This window comes from Gavia stellata, chromosome 37 (assembly GCF_030936135.1).
Source record: "Gavia stellata isolate bGavSte3 chromosome 37, bGavSte3.hap2, whole genome shotgun sequence".
NCBI lineage: Eukaryota > Metazoa > Chordata > Aves > Gaviiformes > Gaviidae > Gavia > Gavia stellata.
In genome coordinates this window covers 1,193,594-1,211,087 of record NC_082630.1, presented here as the reverse complement: position 1 = coordinate 1,211,087, position 17,494 = coordinate 1,193,594, and the positions used below count along the sequence as shown (strand labels likewise).

Genomic DNA, 17,494 nt, shown 5'->3' with positions numbered 1-17,494 from the left:
TGTGGGGTTTGCGTGTTTTAATGATGGTTTAGGAGAGATGCGGATAGAGTCGCCGGAGAGCCCCGAGCTCAGGCGCCCGCCGGCCCCCCACGCACACGCTGACGCGAGAGCAGCGGGGGACACGAACCGCAGCCCCGCACGTGCCCCACCATCCTCTCAACCCCGGGTTCTCTGAGGGCTGCCGTAGCGGAGACCGGGAACGAGAGACGATTATGACCCTACGTATGGCACAGCGCAGCTCTCCCGGGGGAGAAGAAGAAACGCGGGGAGCGGGGACATGCAGGCGGTCCTGGAGGGCGCCGGTCACAGCAGGGCTGGGAAGCCAGGCCACTTGGATGAAGCGGCTTTTGAGCCTTTCCTAGAGTTCGGCGTTTTCCGCGGGCTGTGGCCGGGCACCGGATTTCAGCAGGAGCAGAATAGCTGTTGCACGGTCATCACGACTAACGTGGTACGAGAGAAGCCACGCGGGAGTTCCCTGAAAGGCAGAGTCCCGTGGGACCAGACCCCGCTGGGAAACACAGCCAGAACACGCGGGCCTGAAATCCTTCACGGCTGACAGGGAGGGATACAACTACGACTAGAGACATTCCGCAGCGTGGCAGGTGTCTTCTGGAAAGCCGGCGCTGTCCTCTGCGAGAGCTGGGGAAAGGGAGCAAGACCCTTCCCGTCGACCTTTTAGCTGAAGTAAGCTAGAAAACATTTATTGTTGTGTATTCCCAAAAAAAAAAAGAAACAAACGAAAGTCTCACAAGAGCATCGCTTGCAAAAGGTGCGCCCATGGCTGCAACGCTCGGGCTCAGCCGCACACGCATCCTCTACTCCACCTCGGAGCTAATATTTTGGGCAAGACCTTAGGCACTGCGCTCTCCGTCCTTCATCACTCACCTCCTGGGCTTTACCCCGGGGAGCACTTGGTAAATACAGGCGATACCTCCCGTTTTCCTCCAGAGGCTGTTGCGTATTCCTGAAAAATCCCGCAAAGAAGCCAGCGACTCTCCCCCGAGCCCAGGCGAAAAGGTAGGGTGTGAATAGCTGCGTCGCCTGCGGTCGTGGCTCTACCATCAAGCTGAAGCCCCACTTCCAGCTGAGCGGCAAAACCGTCCGGCTGCCGACGTGCCACAGCGTAATCCGGGGTGAAAAAGGGGGACGAAAAGGCCTTGGAGTTAGGTGGAGGCTCCCGAGTCACTGCTCCTCCCGGCAGCACCGGCTGCTCCGGCAGGAGCCACTCCTTTTGCGGACACCCGGGCGGTTTCTTGCCCTTCTCCCACTCCGTCGGCAGGAATCTCACGTTACTGCGCTGTAAGGGAGCGATTCAGTTCTTTGCTTTCCCTTTTGAGGGGAAAAGGAGGACGGGTTTAGCACCCCAGAAAACGAGCGCTTCTCGTCTCGTTACGATGGGGAGAATCCTCTCACTTCGCGCTCTGCTCTCGCCTGCCCTAGGGCTTGCGAGAGCCCAGCGTCACCCCAGGCACGTCCTGGACCGGAGCGATGGCTCACAGCATCCCTTCGCGGGGAAAAAAGGTGTCATTCTGACCCCCACGCGCTATTCGAAGGGTAAAAACCCCAACCGGTCCTTCCCCCCACCCCTCTCCCAGCTCAGCGCCTCCCGTCTCACGAACCGACGCGGTCACGGTCCCTCTTGTGAGCACCCAGGAGGCCCAAATCCAGAGACCCGCCCCGGCACTCGGGGTCCCGCTGGAAGCGAAGCCACCCGCCAGCGCCTGCGGCGCGGGGGAACGCAGCTGCAGCCCCGTTTTCACACAGCTCCTGCTCCCCGTCGCTTCTCGGCGCGCCCTGCGCCCGCCACGCTCCCTGCAGACGCGGCTCCAAGCTGCGCTTCGGGGCGTTGGCGACTTCAGAGGTGCCTGTGCGGCTCTTTGGGATGCGCCCTGTGATGCTTCCGCGGGGTTTTGCTGAGCGCTCTGTTCCCTCCCGGATCGGAGCGGCCCCGTGTGAAACGGTGGATTCGCAGCGTGTCGCAACGAACGACCGTCCCATGACAGCACGATCAAAACGCATCACTCCAAGGAGGCCTGAGCACTTCAGTCCTGCCTACGGAAAGGCGCCAGCATCGTCCGCGGGCACGAAGACTTCCGAAATCTCCGTCACGAGCAGAGAGGAGTATGCCAAAGCGCTAGGATCTTCTGGGGGAGGCAGAAATCCCATTGCTTGATTCACTTCCCATTACACACCGGCAGCCAGCAGCTTGTAACCTTCACAATCTCTTCTCCTTGGTTTGTTTTGGGTAACGGGAGCGGGTTTATTTCAGTGCCAACCATCTCCCCCTGCCAGAGGCAGCGGAAACAGCCCGGAACGCCCCCCAGAACGCCGGCCGCTCTTACGCCGCGCTCTGCAAAGAGCTCTACCTTAGGAGGGATGCGCTGGGCTCACGCTGAAAATTCAGATACACTTCACAGGGCGGGCAATGCGCCAGGGACTTAGGTGCTACTCCAAGTAGATGTTAGCTCTGAAATTCGGAGACCTCAAGGAATTTAACCTCCCCTACCCCCAAAAAGATCTGTCTTCCCAGCTGTGTGGCAAACCGATACGGAAGGAACCGCTCTCCTGGTCTACAAAACCTGACCCGCCTTCCGCCCGAGCTGGGACCGAGCTGCGGACCGCGTTCAGGGCAGAAAACCGCGGTATTTGTGGAGGAGAACTGTGGTATGAACGGAGGAGAATAAAACTGGCTGGATCAAATGGGATAAAAATCATTTGGGTTGGAAGGTTTCAGGTTCAAACCTCAAACGCACAAAGGTGAAAGCTGAGAAGAGCCTAAATTCACTGCAGCCTCTCGAAGAAAGCGAGGAGATGGGGTTTCTGCTATGTGAAACACGCTTAGCACAAAGGCGGTGCCAGAAATCCCGCAGCCCTCCGGTGAGCCCCGAGGGGGTCTTTTACACAGACTCCAACTGCAGACTGAGACGGACACCGATTCAAATCTCATTAGGAAAAGGGATAGCTCTAAATGAAGAAAATCGCCTTCCTTGCTTGTGTTAATTCACCGCCCGCAGTTCAGCACCCTTCTGCCAGCCACTGCCTGGGTGTTCACCCAACCAGCTTGGGAATGACCCAAGGAAACTGGATTCTTGGTGTTCCTGGTTTCAGGCATCCTGCGATGCAGGAGAGCTTGCTCCTTTCTACGGCACAGAGCAGGAGCAAAGGACAGGAGTCACCTGTTTGGAGCTGAGCTAAGGCACTAACGATGCAGTAGGTGAGGAAAGAAGAAACACAGCGGGAGGAGGACAACTTCGCAGCCACGATGACCCGGAAGATCATCGTTCTCTTCGCTCAATTCCCTTAAAAACCCCAATGTTACCTCTATAGACAGGAGGAGCCAATCGAGCGTTACAGGATCCCTGTTGGGGTTTCGTTTTAAGGTTATTTCGTTGTTCTCCCAGAGAGATTTGTTTCAGGTCTCAAAGTCACACGAGCTCTTTCTAAAGTGGGTTTTGGTGAATGCAGGCAGTTATCTCAGCTCATCGCAGCTCTGTGCGGATGCCTGTTTTGTTGTTTTCCCCCGCCATTTCCCAGAAAATCAGAAGCCTGTCTCTTTACCGAGATAAGCCACCGCACTGTGCTGACCCGATGGGTGCAGTCTCTCCCTGCGCACAGCAGAGGCATTCCTGCCGTCATCACAGCTTGATGAAGATCGAGGATGGCTGGCTCGCCTTCTGCCCAGTGTCGTTGAGGGGGAAAACGCTAGAGATGGCTACATCCACAATTCCTTGGCAGAGCTCGGCATACAGCTTCCTAGGAGACGAGAGAGAGGGAGACTCAGATGCCCAGGCAGCACAAACCAGCAGGACCCAGACCCGTTCTTACACAGGCACGCGTTTTCCCAGCAGGATCTACAAGATCCTGCTCCCATTACAGGTAGCTCCAGGGTGGCAAACGGGAGGAGGATGGCATCTCTTCCATCTCCTCCCTGCCTAGCCCAGCAACCGTCTTCCTTCTCAACAGTGCTCCCATTCCCAATATTGCTCTCTGCCAGATGGGACCCAAACCCGCTAAGTTTACTGTCAGAACAGGCTCCTGAGAAGGGTCTCCACACCCTCAGGCCCCAGACTCGAGTCACCGCAAGATGCACGGGGGCAGACAACAGCCGAGCACCCCCCGTGCCGACCTTCCGACTCAGGGAGTCGCGATTATCGCACCAGAGCCCGTTCATGTGGGGATGCGCCCCGGGGGACTGCACTGATGCATTCATGGTTTGATGAAATGCTGCACTGGGGTGCAGCTCTGCACATCAGCTTGTGACCGCACGCAGGGACTTCACAGGACCCTCCGGAAGCGTGGGATGTGTTTCACCACGGCACAGCTCACGCACAGCAGGATTAGGGAGGAGAGAGAAAAGGTGTTTGAGAAATGAGTTAGCAATAGCTTCACTTTCTGCTGAAGGAAATACATGCGTGACCTCCCTGAACGTGCTGCCATCCGGGACGTTTTTAGTACCAAAGCTGTCTTTACTAGGATTAACAATGTCTTTCCCCCTGTGCCTTCAGGGCTACATGACAGTAAGACGCTTTTCCAGCTTCTGGGAATGCTACTGCTTTCAGCAGCCCATTTTTGTCTCTTAAATCGGAACTGTGTGATACGGGTGCTACAAATTAGAACCACCCTGAAGAGGAGAAGCCACAAATAGCCAAAACCTGCCTCTGCTGCTTTTGATGGCTTCCAAGTGCCCACAGAGGCACAAAGCCAACAGGGCATTGCTGCAACCCAAATCCACCCGGCAACAGCCGAATTTTACCCATCCAGCAACACAAGGAGGTGCAAGGCAGCATTGCAGCACGGTGCACATGGGGAACAGCGCATCCTGGACACAGAAAGCTCCCCGAGCCCTGAAGAGGCTGATGAATAGGTTGTCTGGTAGGTTTGACCTGTGTTTTTTGTCTACTGTTAGTGACGATCTAACCCAATTTAATCTACATCTCATCTCATCTCATCTAGTTCTAATGTAGTGATGTACAGCCTGTCCTGTTTTGCTGGGCTTGTATACGACACAGATGCCCATTCAGCAACGATTTCTAGTCTCCTGCAGTCGTCTCAGCCACTTAATACAGCACCTCGTGCTGTGCCTATGCAGAGATGTTCATGGCCACGGCTGTTTGGCCGTCCCAGCCTCCTTGCGGCTGGTGGAGGCTTTGATCCGATGTCCGCAGCGTCCGCAGCGTGCGCTGGGGTCCTGCTGCCTGCAAATTCAGTCGCTCACTTCCAGCTGCTGCCTTTAACGCTACTCATTTATCACGTGTTCAGGTAAAGACCAGCCAGCAGCGTCTCCACGAGAGAGGCTGAGAAACCGCCTGACCCCCAAAGCGTTAATTCTGCAACATAACTTCGACCCAACAGCGTCAATAAAAATGACCCAAGTTATAGTCAAAGCCATTTGTCGAAAAACTGAGGTTAGTGCCCCATCTCCCACGGGAAAGACGCTGGGGGATACCAGACACAGAGGCAGGAGCAACAAACTCAGATCAGCTGGCGCTCAGAGCAGTGTCTGGTATGGGTTAGCCGGGAAAACTCCCCTGCCATTCACTTTCTTCCACCTTTTTCACTTGGAGCTGGGACTCAGCCGTGTTGTGGGCGAGGAATGGTGAATGGTAGCATCGCAAGGGTATGACAGAAACCGATTACTCACTGGGCACACGCCGGGGCCCCGTTGACTTCTATCAGCCAGACCTTCAGCTCCTCATCCACCATGAAGTCAAAGCCAAAGAGCTGGAAGCTCTGGTAGTGAAGATGCTTCGTGCTGATTGCAGGCTCTATACACATAAGGCAGCTTCTGTGAAGGGAAAAATGGAAAGCCAGGATTAAAAGCCCTGCGGGCGCACCTCTCGCACTGCAGCTTCTGGGGGCACAAGCATAGCACAGTTAGATGGAGGGGTCCCCAGTTGCCCTGGGACTGCCCCAAATGACAAGCTATATCCCACACACGTCATGGTAACCAGGTCCCTGCAAGTGAGATCCTGCAACCATCGAAACAGGCATGGGGGCACCCCTGAGTTAACTCCCGAAGAGCTGGAGAGCAGCGTCCACCTCGCTACTGGATTAGGCAAGCTGAAAAACATGACGGGCAATTAGCACCCGGAGCAGAAGGCAGAGCCACAAAGGGCTGCACCAGGTCCCCAAGGAGCTCCCATCGAGAGCTCATTTGCCTCCGAGTCCCTCAAAGATCGTGCCATGTCTTTTTGGTGTAAGTAAGGGCAATGGGGTCCTGGCAAAGTACATCCCGCCGTGAACGATCGCTTTGTCAAGACCTAGATTCTCTGCGGCACCGCGATCTCCGAGATCTCTCTCCAGGCACTTGGGGTGCTCAGAAGGTAGCCAGCTCCGCGTGGACTGAGTAAGACGACCCATGCCAATGAGATGTGCTGCTGCTTGCTGATGGCAGGGGAAGCAGTGAGATCCTGCAGACTTTGAGTCCAGCTTCATTTCCCCTCTTACACCTTACACCTTTAACCACAACCTCTCCCAGCCCTGTCTTCTGACCTACCTCTTCCCTTACCAAGTGGTCTCACTCCATCCTTCTCCAGCCACAGCTGACGAAATGCAGAGACATTGACACATACCCTTGAGAGAACAGCACCTACGGAGGTCCCTTTTCATTGAGCAATGACATTGGAGTGTCCATGGCTTTATCTTAAATTTGTTGAAACCCTTCCCTCATCGGTCTGTCTGCTTCCCCAGCTGTGTCCATGCACGCTCCCTGTCACCGATGGGTTATGTTCCCCTACGCAACAGGCAGCTGCCTACCTTATTATGTGTTTGATTTGCAGTAAGATGCTATTCTCAAGCGTTGTGTTCAGGGCATCCATCAGATACTGGTTGAACTCCTCGAAGAACATTTCATTCCCTTCCTCATACCGCCCGTAGTTTTTGGAATATTCCTTCTGAATGCAGTGATTGGTCAAGTGGCAGGTTTTGTCCTGGAAATTAGCACTGTTATATGGTTCGGAAGAGGTCCGCAGGACACCCTCTCTGTAGAGGTAGATATTATACTGATGATCCACGAGAACCCAGCTCCTGGGGGGCGAGAGAACAAACTCTAGTCTCAGTGGCTTGAAAAGAAACAGCATGAAAATGAAAACCGGCATTATTACCAAAGCGGAAAAGGTTACCTGATGTCAAACTTGCGATGCCCTGGCTCTAAAAGCAGAGGCTTCTCCAGGTATTTCTGAATCACGTGTACTTGCCCTTGCTCATCGATGAAGTCCAGGAGCTCTGCAGCCTCTGAAGAAATCAGGATCCCTTCCCCTGGCACAGAAAGACAAAGAAAAAATTAGGTGGAGGATCCTCCCTACCTTTCCTGGAGCTTTTTCAGGCCCCAAGAGGACCACGGCTGATTTGCCCAAAAAGCCCCACGACATGCAAGAACACACCGCCCCGGGGCTGGCCGGTGCCCAAGCGACGTCACGCTCGCTCAGTGTCAGGCCGTGAATCTGCGGAGGGATCTCCCCGTTACCGCCCCACGGGGCGTCCGGCTCCCCAGAAACCGGAGCCAACGCAAAAGGGAGCCCAGGGTACCCGCGACGGCGTGGCCTGCCTGGGGCTGGTCTGCAGGGGGGTGCACAGCAGACGGGGACCTTGGCGAGCGGCGAGGCAGCTGCTTGGTTTGGGGGATTTTGTTTCCTTTACTGGCATTTTTTCCCGGCCAGGCTTGGCAAGGGGGTGGAGGGGTGGCGCGTGCGTTCAGCACTTGTTGAATTTCGTTTTGTTTTCCCCTGTTTTTCAGCAGTTTGGAGAACGGGGGTTTTGGCAGTTTGTTTGGGAGATTTTCCCTTTTTTTATTCTACTTTTTTTCACTTGGGGTAGGAGGTTTGTGGGTTTTTATCCTGAGCTCAAGACTTTCTCCCCCTGCCTGGCTCTCCTGCTGCCAGAGGCAGTCACACGTGCACCCTTGCGCAGTGTTGCCCTGCTCACTGAGTTCATTTAAGTTCCTGTTAAAATCACTGCTGAATTAGGAGCAGAACCATTTCAAAATGCCCATCCATGCAGCCCGTGTTTTCCCCTGCTGTGGAAGCTCTTCATTAAAGAAGTTAGATGCACTGTTTAAACACTGCCACGTTTTGGCTGAAGCTGTCACTGCGCATTTCTCGCAACACTCCAGACACGAAACCACTGCCGCAGAGCGACGAAGAGAGAACGTACCCCCTCCGGGATTTGATGAAGGGATGGCACGGTGCCGCATGAGGGATAAACCAGCTCAGGTAAAATTATCTAACGCTTCTCTGGCACTACGTCCGCTCTTCAGACAGTTAACTTTTTGGACTAAAGCTGATGACTTAGCCTTCATTGTGTGCTGAGTGTTTTGGAAGAAATACTGAGTGACAAGGCAGGGTTTGACAGGACCGTCCCATGGAAAATGCTCCTAGCTCTGACTTCTGAAGGTCGCTGCGGACACAGCCCTGCAGGTGCTTTCACCGCTCCACGCTTTGCGTACCTGTCAGTCACGGCTTCCCAGCCCTGCCGACCCCCTGCCTTTTATCAAAGAATCCTTCTCTTTTTTTTATGCCGGGGGGGCAAGATTTTTACTCTCCTGATGGCAGCAGAGGCAGGCAGAAATTTGCCTTGGTACAACCCCAGGCTGTGCGCGGGGGGAAGGAGGGAAACGACATCTCTGTAAGCCCGTAAAGCCCCTGCAGCGCAGGGATCGGCAGGCACCCGTTCTGCACCGGGCAGACGGCGAATCAAGGGGGAGGTTAGCTTAACTACGCTCCTAGTCAGCAACCCAGCGAGGCAGCAAAGCAGCTTATGTGGGGCAGCTGTCCCTTCTCTCAAAGAAAACATCAAAACCTCCAGCCACAGTTGAAGAACCTCTCAACTTCTAAGTCAGGACACCCTAAACCTTTAATTTTCCTTTTTCTGATGGACAACCAAGCTTCCACTAGACCTGTCGTGGGTCAGGAGCTGTGCCTGAGCTGGATCTGCCTTCGTAATCAGTGTCGACAACCTTTCTTCCTCGTCAGAAGTAATCCCCAGACATTTAGAACTTCCCTCTAGAAGATTAACACGAAGCTCTGCTTTCCACTTGGATTTCCAGCTTGAGTTCTGCAGCACACTGATGAATATGAAAGATTACTCTGCTTTAACGCAGAAAAGATGGGATCACACTTGAGTAAAGTATACGGAGAGTTCAAACCTCCCCACCCTGCAGCAAACCACAGTGATGGCCTTTTCAACTGCCCAGACTGATTCTTTGCCAGACAGTCGTACCACGCAGAAACACATTCCCCCGCTGGCGTAACGAAAGGACTCATCTCCCCTTCTTCCCCGATGAAAATCAGCATACTCTTGTGATGCCTCTTGGTAACACAGCCAAGAGAGCGGCGCAGTGAAGGAAGCCAGCACGAAGGACGGTTTTATCCTGCAGCCGCCTCTGGCTTTCGCATTCTCTGGCGATTTTTGTAAGGCTCTGCAAATATGAGTAATACATGGGGGCTTGTTCCCTTCGAAAAGACCAGGTCCTTCCTCGGGCTGGGCTCTGCCGCCTGGGCTCTGCACACCTGGCAAGGCAAGGTTTCCTAAAGCCATTCTGGTAACGTGCCCGCGATACTGCCACAACTGACAGTCAGCACATAGCTCCCAAAGCATTACGTCCACAGCCGTGCCCAGCCGCCTCGTCTAATAGCTCATTATCTCTGTAGAGCGAGCGACGCAATGACCCCAGCGCAAGGAAGGACACATTGTCACTTCGGTTCCTATCGCCTTATTCAAATCAGAGGGACACGCAGACAGGGCACTGCTTGTCTTTGCTCTGGTACCTTCCCCTGAGGCTGGGCTGTGATTTCGGTGCACTGAGCTCCTGGCTGCTCAGCCAGTCTCTCAGTGTGACCGCGGGCAGGCCGTTGGCACCAGGCACTGGGTTCGGCTGAAAGACAAGCAGCGGTATTTCTGCCCAGGTGAAACCAGGCTCAGCTGCAGCATGGAGAGCCGGGCTCCTCGCCCTCAAAGGCTGCTGTCCCGCCCGCTGCCCTCCTCCCCATGTCCTGTTCTGCTCCCCACATTCCCCTCGCCTGCTGGTCCCCGCTGCTTCTCCCTGCAGCAAACCTTCCCATACTTTGAGGTGCATGTGTAGAAAAGCGGAGGTCCTTTCACACCACCATCCATGTCCCAGGAAGCACGTGCATGTTACGATGCTTGTGAGGAGCCCCGCTCCACCAAGCAGACAAAGGAGAGCCCTATGCTGGCTTGACCGGCATGGAGTTGGTAGGTGAAGCCCTTCACAGACAGGCTAGATATCAGCTGTGCTCAGCCAAACCCCGGGAACGCTACCGATCAATTAAAGAGTAAGGAATAACAAGAAGGTGGCTCGTTTTGCTGGAGAGCGAACCTTTGGCGCCAGCTGAGGACTTGGCGATCCACACGTTGCCTTCTTTGCCTTCCCGCCGCCTGTTGTAAGCTGCCAAGAAGACTTCCCGCTCATCCGTCCTTGTGTTGTTTATGAGATGGCGAATTCCATTCTGTGCTGGAGCCACGGGGGTCTTCAAGTTTGTTGGGTAAATCACATACGATTCGGGGAACCACGTGCAGGACTCCGATAGTTCAGGACTTGTCTTGATTAGCCTGGGTGAAGAGACAGGCTGTTAATCTCCAGAGCGTCCCCACCTGCATGGACATCATTTAATAAGTAAAAATCATCATTAACTGGGCTCTTTCCCTTGGTGATGAATAGCAGCTTACAGATAGTCTGTGCTAAATTATAATATTTTCCTTAGGCCCTTGAAATTAGGGTTTTCCTGAAGATAACATGGCAACCCCAACCCGCAGCCAAGCACTGCTCTTTGAACCAGACCTGAACGCTTTCAGTAAGCGTTTTGTAGATACTATGGATACTGTAAAACAATCAGTAGAGGAGTTTCCACGTAACTAGAGCTTGTGATGCATTCCCTGCATCATCTCTGCACAAGGGAACTGAGGAGGCGTGTTTGCTAACATGGAACGGGGCAGGAAGGATGCAGAAGGGAAGCCAGAGCAGTAACGTTCTCTGTGCTGGTGCTTAGCTCTTGATCCCATCCCCACCGAGATCCGATCAGGTGTCCCAGTCGTGGGTGAAGGCCACTGGGAACCCGCTGAAAGCGCGGACACAGCTAAACATTTTACGCCACAAGGTGTCCGGGATCCCCCTTGCATCGTGCAGCCTCCGATCTCTCTGGCACGTCTCTCCTACCAGTAACGTCTAGAGACGCCAGCAAACTCCTGTTAGCGGAGCCCAGGCCTGTTTTCCTTCAGAGTCAAGGGAGCTGCCTGCCTCCCTGAATGCCCACTCTGTGCTTTGCTGAAGGCCAAAAGCAGAGCTCATGACTTGCCGACTCCCTCTGTGCATTTGTGCCTCTCTGTTCAGACGGCAGTCAGTCAGTGACGCCCGGGGAGCCCGGAGGAATGTCATTCGTGGTCCCTTGAGTTCATAAGCAGCTTGATGCATGGCTCACCCCACAGTTAGAAAGGTCAGTCACACTTCAGGAGAGGAAAAGAGGCGGGCAAGCACTTTCAGCACTGCCTCTAGACCAGGGGCCGCACAGAAATCCAGCTGGGGAGCGCCGCGAGTGCGGGTTTAAAAAACACTCTGCTGGTTTCTGACAAAACGCCATTGCCACTGTAAAGAAAGCAATTGGGACCAGGTTCTCCGCAGGGGAAGGAGAGGCCTCGGATCAGCACACACAGTCTGCGGGACTGCATCAGCAAGAGGCAGCACAGACACTAACGCGGCATCAATTGCTCGAAGGAGACCGAGAGCTCTGATGTGAAGGTGCCCTTATGGCTGCAGAGTTTGCACAGGGACGAGGGTTATCTACAATGAAAGCTCCTCCACATTTCCCCAGGAGACCCTGGCACGGCTGGTCATGCAGAAAAAACTCCCAGAGCTCTTCCTGGAGATGTCTCCAAGCATTTGTTTGGCCAACAAATCTGATTAGCTAAAGGCATATTAGTGTCTCATCTCTGTATGAAACAGAGAATAAAAGGGGGAGGTTTTAATTAAATGTCCACAAGGAGAAAGAGCAGATATGTTGGGGTCTTTTTCCCCTTTCGATTTGGCTCTAATCTGATTCAATACACTCTGTGGTTTCAGGCAGATGTAATTCAGTGGAAATGGCATTTCCCCTGAAGTTACAAAGAGGTCTCTGTGCACGCAGCTAGCTCTAGAGAGCAGCACAGGAGTCTGAAGGACTCATGCAAGGACGCTCCCAGGGCAACTGTTCTGTGAAACACCCTCAGAACAGGTTCCACACGCGACAACAGTTAGAAGAAAAATTTCTGCCAATCCCACATAACATTTCCGTGGATTTCTTACTTCACCAGAGATGCTTTGCGGCACAGCTTGTCCGCTCCCCTGTAGTAATTGACCAGCTGCACGAGTCCGGGTTCATGGCCTAAGAAAAGGGAAACACAGAGGTCAGACAAACTTCTCAGTCAATGAAGGGAAAACATCTGCTTGGAGCCGAGGACCAGCAGGGAAGAGAAGGAGGCTGATTCCTTGCCCTGCATCACAGAAACAGGCTCTAAGCTGGTACCGGTTCCTATGTTTTCTTTCTTTTAGCTATGAAAAACCATGCATTTACCCAAGTCCGTTTTGAATCTGACACTTCCATTTTCCAAAGGAAAATAGTAATTTCCTAATTCACGCTGGGAACCGGCAGCGCCACCCCAAGAACGTTCTCCATTTGCTGGCAGCAGTTTTTAAGAGCCAAGATTTCAGCTACTCTGAAATGCAGTAGGAGGAGGCAGGGAAGCACACCGCGATACACAGATCACAGCGTAGGAAAGGGCCTTGTTTCTTTGTCACGTCCAGCAGGATTCCCTGTCGGACCTGATATCACAAGACATTGGGAAACGCTAAGAGATTTGGAGTCTGGCTTCGCTCTGGCAGTTTGCGGCAAGCCCCCTTGGACAGCTGGGGTGGGAAGGGAGCCCTGGGGGTCTCTGCTCCAAACTCTTCTTCGGTCAAAGTCTGAGTAGCTCCAAGAATGAAGATCCTACTGCTTCTACAGGTCCTTGTTCCCGTGCTTGACTGCCATCCCATGTCCCCCTGACTATCCCGATGGCTCCTGCTGGAGCCACGCCAGGGTGTGTATGCCTTGCTTGTACTGGAAAGTCCCAGCCTGGTCCCAGTATCCAGCTGCAGCCTCACAAGTGCCAAACAGAGTGCCAAACAGATGGGTACCTCCTTATCAGCACTGGACGTCACACCACAGCCTGCCTTCCTCCGCTGCCTCACGCTACACGAACACTTGCGCTCAGCTGGAAGCTCTCCGGGGGGACAGGGTGTCAGCAGTTGTCCAAAGCGTACCGCATGTCCGGGCCACACCACGCAGCCTCTCCCACACAACCAAAACACGGATGTGCAAGAGGCAAGCGATGTCTGGGGCAACACCCCCGTCACCGGTGACAACACCCCCGTCACCGGAGACAACACCTGACAAGAGCATCGACAGGGAAAACGTGATGGAAAACTGCTCTGGTTTGAAATGACCTAGGACCAGGGGGATCCTCCAAGCGGTTACTTCCATCTTCACCTTCTCTTGTCAAAAACCCCCAAACTTGTGGGAGTGATTTAGACCCTGAAAAAGGCTTCAGAGTTTTAGTTATCCTCTTTGGTGTTTGCCTGGAAAAAAAGGCCTGGAGGAAATACTACCTTCAAGACCAGGCAGCTGCGAGATCACAGAGAGGGAATATCTATTTCGACCCCAAATTCATGGCCCCAACCTGGGTCACTGTGTCATTCACAAATCTTTAAATGCAAGATAGCTGAGAACCACCTTCCAGAAAAGATCTGTAACTTCAGGCACTTCAGCGTGTAGCCAGCACTGCCCGGCACTAATTTACTGAAAGAAATTAGTAAAAACCATCAGATTTCCTTCTGTTTCCAATTGATCGATTTTGCTTGGTACCCGGAGGAGTCGAGGGCCAGAAGGAGATCCCACCACTCTGGGTGGGCTCTGCCCCACAGCGGTCAGCCCACCCTGTCACCAGCGACGGAGGAATGGGGCTGGTGGAAGGAGGACGGGTGCAGCCGAGACCTGCTTTGAAACCACTGCTGTTGGATAACTCTGACCCGCCGGGAGGCACGTCCCCGTTGGCTTCCCGAGCATCTCCACGGAGCAGTGGGCTGCAGTGCGGAGTCTGGCGGTCAGCAAGGAGGGACCACGAGGCGGGAAGGGGAACGGGTTCTCGGGCACGTTGTGAGGTCTGCAGCACGCGTTTAGCAGGGTTAAAAGGCTGCCAAGGCACTGAGGAAACGGGCGATCCTCCCGTGGCCGGCAGGACGCGGTCCAGCAACCTCTTCCTCCCTTCCCTCCCCTTAGCGCTAACCGCTCTTCCATCAGGTAAGATGCAGACACTCACAGCTTAAGGACACGATCCCCCGAGAATCAGAGTATCAGCGAGAGCGACAGAAGTCCCTGCAGCTGGAGAGAAGCAGCGGCGCATGCCGAGAGTCCCCACTTCTACCCCTCTCTCGCGTCAAACGATCTAGCTTAGCCCCGAGTAACGCAAATTCCTACAGTTCCCTGAATTAACGTCTGCTTCCACTGAGTAGAGAGCCTTTAGGAAAACCAAACCCAGCCAGCTTTGATGGAACAGTTGCTCAGGAGCACAGCTTTAGGAAGACATACCAGGGAAGATACAGCTTTTTGGAAGATGTAACCAAAATAACCACGTTATTTTTGGTCTCAATCTACTGATTTCAGGCAACCAGCTCCCGCTATAGCAGGATGGGCTAAAGAAGCCAGTGCCAAAGCGTGGTCCCCCTCCACGCATCATAGATGCCTCTTGGCTGTGAGAAATGGTTGGAATTTTTGGGCACCCCATGGCAACAAATGCTGGAGGGCTCACTGAAGCCCCTCCGCCACCCCAGGGCTCTTTTTGAGGACGGAAGGGGTTAGGAAGAGACGGCCCCGAGCCACAAGCCCCCCACGGCTGGACGTGCTGTGCAGGCCAACTCACAAAGAACGGTACTCGTTCTGCGACGAAGCCTGATGCTCGCAGCACTAAAGCGCAGGCCCGTTTGCTGTGCCTGGCTAGAGCGTGTGTGAGCATCCTCGCTGCCTAAGCCTCTCCCGGTGTGTCCCTGCCTGCTGCAGACACCCTGACGCGGGGAGGTGACCAGATGGCATCGCCGTGTGACGGGGACTTTCCGCTCAAACGCCTGTGGAGATAAGGGAAGAGGTGCTGGAGCTGGTGGCTTGCAAATCCCAAAGAGCAGTCGGTGGTGATCTAGCAGTGCTGGGTCTCAGCTGCAAGAAAGGGGCTGCAAAAGCTGTCCTGCCCCGGAGCTGCTGGGGTGAGGGGGCTCCCCCCGCCCCGACGTTTCTGCAACCAGCAGCAGTGCTGCCAAATCACCCCGGGAGGGACGAGGCCAGAGCCAAGGGCAGGGAGGGGGGCCAGGAGGGTCCTGCCAGCTGTCAGATGCAGACACGGGGCACCGCGGGAGGGAAACACGCTGCTCTGCTGGGGTCTGCAGCGTCCCCATCCCAAACCTGCTCCAACGGGCCCGGTGAGAGGCGCCAGCACAGCAGCTGGCACCACGCACGGAGCTGGCGGCTCCCGCCGGCGTGCCCCCAGCCGTGGGCAATGACGGTGCATCTCTGCTCCCCGCCGCGCCCTACGACGCTGCCAGCGCCTGGCTTGGCTCTCCCGGCCGGCGGGCAGCCCGTGGCACGCTCCCTCCCTGCTCTTGGGCTCTTCCCCACCCGGCGGGGTGGGGGACGGGGTGGCTGCGCTGGCAGCCCTGCCTGCCAGGGGACCAGGGGACGGGCAGGCAGGGGACGAGCCGGCGCAGGGAAGCTCCCGGGGCCCTGCGCGTTGGCAGCGAGACCGATGGGGTCGGACAACCGGGGAGAAGGTGGGGGGCGGGAGGGTGGCTGGGCCCCACACGCACACAGAGCCTCTGGAACGGCCCTCGCCCCGCTCCAGGCAGGGACCAGGCGTGCTGTCAGCCCGCCGAGCCCCCGCAGAGGCTCGCACCCACCGGCCTCGCCTCCGGGCGAGGGTTTGAGCCTGCCTGGCTCAGACCCGTCCCCCCACCTGCCCCAAATCGCAGGAACAGCCCTGTATCACGGTAAGCTCAGCGCCACAGCGTCCCTGCCCCGCGCCGGGCAGGGGGTGCCACCAGCACCGCTGTGCTCCCCACGAACCCGCGCCGGGAGAGCGAAGCCCCCTGCAAGGCTGGAAACGGCCCAAGCGCCGGGCTGCGGGGTGGGGGCTGCACCCCGGGGGGGGGGCTGCACCCGGGGGGGGGGGCTGCACCCGGGGGGGGGGGCTGCACCCGGGGGGGGGGGCTGCACCCCGGGGGGGGGGGGCTGCACCCCGGGGGGGGGGGGGGCTGCACCCCGGGGGGGGACGGGGGCTGCACCCCGGGGGGGGGTGGGGGCTGCACCCCGGGGGGGGGTGGGGGCTGCACCCCGGGGGGGGACGGGGCCCTGAGGGTCTGCGGGGGGGGCCCGGTGCCCCAGCGCGGCCCCCAGGCTGGGTGTTTGGGTGTTTGGGGGGCACCGGTGAAGCCACGCTCTGGGAGCGGGGGGGGGGGATCCTCCGGGCCCCGGGGGCGGGCCGGTCCCCGCAGAGGGTCCCACCGGGGGCCGGAGAGCGGCTGCACGGAGCCCCCCCCGGTCCCCGCCCTTTGTTCCGCGCGGCGCAGGCCGGGGGGGCTGCCGGGCCCCCGTGAGACGGCCGGCCGGGACCGGGACCGGGGCCGGGGCCGGGGCCGGGGCCGGAACCGGGGCCGGGGCCACCCCCTCCCGCCGCGCGGGGGGCTCCGCCGGGGCACACCCCCCCCAGGCCCACGGCAGGCGGCGGGGGCCCGGTAGGCCCGTCCGGGGGGGGGGGGGGGAAGGGGGAGCGGGTCGGCCCCCGGTGCCGGCGGGGCCCCTTACCCAGCCTGCCGAAGGGGAGCCGGTTCCTCTCGCCCAGCATCAGGTTGAAGCGGGGGTTGTCCCTCCGCAGGCGCCGCCACCGCCCGCTGGCCAGCAGCACCCGGCCCACCTCGGCGTACACGCTGCTGCCCTCGTCCCGCACCACGAAGGTGTACATGGCGGCGGGACGGGACGGGACGGGACGGGGCGGGGCGGGGCGGGACGGGACAGGACGGGGCGCCCTACCCCCGGCGGCCCGAGGCCCGCCCCAGGCCCACCGGGCCCCGCCGCAGCCCAGTCCGGGCCCTGCACGGCCGCCGCCGCCCGCCCCGGTTCCGCATGGCCGCGCGGGGCGGGGCGGGGCGGGGCTGACCCGGAAGCAGAACCCCCGCGGCGGCCGCGGTGCCCGACGGGAGCGGGGCTGCGGGAGGAAGGCGCGGGCGGGGCGGGACGGGGCCGGGGAAGGGGCCGATCTCCCGCCAGTGCTCCCCGGGCTGCACCGCGTCGGGAGCGGCGCTGGAAAACAGTGGGAAACCGCTGCTGGAGGAGGGCAGCCGGGGGGAGGGGCAGGCGGCCTCCTCCGCTCTGTCCACAGTCACCGCGGCGGGAAAGGGCCTGTAGGAGCATCGGGTCCATCCACCCCC

General features: G+C 57.3%; 1 protein-coding gene across 1 annotated transcript; it reads right to left on the bottom strand.

The window, feature by feature from the left end:
• TTL (tubulin tyrosine ligase) lies at positions 1–17,028 on the bottom strand. The gene is made up of 7 exons (XM_059832941.1): positions 16,872–17,028; positions 12,293–12,371; positions 10,334–10,566; positions 7,122–7,257; positions 6,757–7,026; positions 5,642–5,785; positions 1–3,753 (listed from the first exon to the last, which is right to left on the bottom strand). Exons 1-7 carry the CDS (start codon positions 17,026–17,028, stop codon positions 3,636–3,638), a joined length of 1,137 nt encoding a protein of 378 aa, XP_059688924.1. The 3' UTR covers positions 1–3,635.
• Positions 17,029–17,494: the final 466 nt, after the last annotated feature.

What these genes read in the sequence shown, in the direction of transcription:
- TTL (XM_059832941.1), bottom strand. Translation starts at nt 17,028, where the DNA reads ATGTACACCTTCGTGGTGCGGGACGAGGGCAGCAGCGTGTACGCCGAG. An exon ending in CGCAAAGCATCTCTGGTGAA is followed by an intron (nt 10,567 to 12,292) that starts GTAAGAAATCCA and finishes CTCTTCACCCAG; the next exon opens with GCTAATCAAGACAAGTCCTG. An exon ending in CATCGCAAGTTTGACATCAG is followed by an intron (nt 7,027 to 7,121) that starts GTAACCTTTTCC and finishes CTCGCCCCCCAG; the next exon opens with GAGCTGGGTTCTCGTGGATC.